This window comes from Adiantum capillus-veneris, chromosome 7 (assembly GCF_014529385.1).
Source record: "Adiantum capillus-veneris isolate H3 chromosome 7, ASM1452938v2, whole genome shotgun sequence".
NCBI classification, from domain to species: Eukaryota; Viridiplantae; Streptophyta; class Polypodiopsida; order Polypodiales; family Pteridaceae; genus Adiantum; species Adiantum capillus-veneris.
Genome location: NC_140937.1, coordinates 82,218,087 through 82,220,841, shown reverse-complemented (window position 1 = coordinate 82,220,841; position 2,755 = coordinate 82,218,087). Strand labels below are relative to the sequence as shown.

The 2,755-nt window shown below is 42.8% G+C and overlaps 1 protein-coding gene across 1 annotated transcript; it reads left to right on the top strand.

Moving 5' to 3' along the window:
• Positions 1-201: 201 nt before the first annotated feature.
• Positions 202-1,420, top strand: LOC147454122 (trigger factor). The gene has a single exon (XM_086516128.1). The coding sequence runs from the start codon at positions 298-300 to the stop codon at positions 1,168-1,170; it is 873 nt and encodes a 290-aa protein (XP_086372254.1). The 5' UTR covers positions 202-297; the 3' UTR covers positions 1,171-1,420.
• Positions 1,421-2,755: the final 1,335 nt, after the last annotated feature.

Here is a 2,755-nt window from a genome sequence, read left to right as displayed (position 1 = left end):
TAGGTCTCTTTTTATTAACACACCACCCAAGTGCGGTAGATTGATTATGCCATTTCCCTCTCGAACCACAGGTCTTGAGTTCAACTCTCATCTGAATTTTTTACCTGTGTGCCTGTAAGCTTAGTATATAGTAAGGGGTAAGTTTGATTTTATGATAAAACGATCTTGATGCTATGTGTGGTAGACTGGTTACCCATTTGCAACACAGGTGTCTAGTTCAACATTCGTCCAGGTCTAGCTTCGTATACATTCTCTCTCTCTCTCTCTCTCTCTCTCTCTCTCACATTAGTAAGCTTCATGGCAGGCATACAGGATCCCCTCACAGAGCTACCTCCGCCATCGCGGCTGGATTTTGAAGAACTTGGCAATTTTACGCTCGATGCTTCTTCTGCTCCGCCCCCAGCTTTCATTTCTTGGGATGCCAACGTCGAGTTTGAAACCCCTTTACGCCCTCGTCTTCTCTTCATCGCCTCTTCTCCCTCAGGCCTCCATCTCATCAGTCATCTCCCTGAAAAACGCCTCCTCGGCTCTGTTGTTCTTCCTGCTGAGGATCAGTCCGACGAGGGAAGCTCCAAGGGCAGCTTGTCTGATGATGGAAACATCAAAGGGCGTTCCGTTTATGATGCAAGAAACCCTAGAAAGCAGTCTGTGCATACTTGCAATGTGTATGCTTTAGATGGGGAGCATGCGTCCGTGATAATGGTGGCGGTTCAAACCCCCATTGCTGAAGAAAGAGCAAATACGTGGGCAAGGGCTGTGTTGGAAGCTATAGCTGCCGACAGAGTGATGGTGGTGACCATGCTGCAAAGGGAGCACTATCGGGGCAAGCTCTCTGCCGACGATGAAGTGATCTTCAGACTGGAGACAGATGCATTGCGTCTGGAGAAGTTGGGAAAAGAGGAGGCAACCATGGGGCATGATGATGATGTCCCTTATTTTCCATCAGGTAGCATCGTGTCGGGTTTCCCTGCGGCTGTTCTTACACGCTGTCAGCTTCTAGGCCTGAAGGGACGGCTGCTACTCTCATGGCCAGAGTCACGCTCTTCTGCACCATCCCTCCTTGTGACAATCCTTAACCGCTTTCCAGACATCCAGTGCCTGGATTTCAGTTCCTCCTTGCAAGTGCCTTTCAAAGGGAAGTCTGTCTCAGATCTCGAAATCTACATGTAAAGGTTAGTTTATTTTTAATTGATGCATGATCCTTCAACAAGTTGTCAGTGGCTTTTCATGACATTGAAAATTGCCATCAACCACCTTGCAATCAAGCAGTGCTCACCAAGACTCACTGGTGCAAATATTTAAGGTAAATTTTGACGCAGCCGAGTCTGAGCAAACTTTTTGTCCTTCAGCATGATAGTAGTTGTAAGAAGAATACAAGTTTGAGTGCCAATGAAGGTAATGAACTTCTACATTTAGTGGATGTTGCGAGTAATATTTGTCTCCAGAAGTACAGTTGATTTTTTATGGACATTTTACCCATTTCTGGGTATTTTGTCCCCCTCTTTTACAGTGAAAAATGTGAGTGTTGATGGAGTGTCACACTTCTCCTTTGGTTGGGCACAGGGGCATAGATGCGACCCTTAAAGGGTGTTGAGATTTACTTCTATAGGTCGCAGCTCAAGTAGACACGCTAAACTACCCAGAAATGTAAATGCCTGTGAAATTGAAGGGCAATGGTGCCCTTCAAAAACTCTGGAATCAGTAGTCTAACTGAGAGTGACATGTTGGGTAAGTATGCTTTACATGTCCCTTGAAGCTAGTGAACATTAATTGACATTCCATCTCGTCCCAAGTAGGGAGAGCTTTGTGAGAGTTATCATTTGTGAAGAAAGGATTTGGTTTGCTCTTGTCGTTTTAGTCGTTGTTGTATATGTAGTATGTATGTGGAGGCTTAAGGCTTTGTTTTTCTGCGGTCTAAGGGCTTCCCTCTTTTGGGTATGTTTCTCGAATAAATTTTGAACTGTTTTATGTTGCATCCTCTTCTTCACGTCAAATGTATTCTACCAAATGTGTTGTGCTAATTCTTTCCATCTTTTTTGTTGTGTGTGTGCACTGATGACGGTAGTGGGGATGTCGTGGTATTTTGTCAATACTATGCATGGTGGACGTGTTGGTTATATTGGGTCTATACCTTGCACTTTCCCTGAAGGGTGAATTTGGGCTTATCATGGATTCATCTAGGTACATGTATTCTACCAAAACATGTAAAGGTGCAAGTTTTCTTTTTTCTTGCACTTCAAACGGTGTTTGAACAACTGATTGTAAGGATGGGCATGCAAAGAATGTAGTTTCATGACCATATGAGGCCCTTGGCCTACTTGATGTAAATGCTATGTTTGTGTTGCTATGAGAGGTTTATGTCAATTAGTGTGTGAAGAAAGTGTTTAAATTTTTTGAAATTTTAAAACATGCAAGATGCCATCTGAATTTTTGCACTAAATTTTTTATAAGAATCTTTTCTACATTTATTTAGCAACTAGTTATTACAAGTATTCTAGAACTCAATTTTAGCCATGTTAATCGCAATTTTAAATATTTATTGCAAGTCATGCTTATTAAGATAGTATGAAGAAGATCCCTTTGCATATGGTTTCTTTGCCATGATTTTATAAGAGAGGTTCTTCCAATGCTGGAACCATGGTCCATGCCAAACCAAGAGGCGTGTGTAATAACGGCTGTAAAGTAGGGTAAGGGAGCCAGTTTAGAGGCGAAATTTTTTGACCCCCAGGTTAGATACATATCCACCCCCAATCTA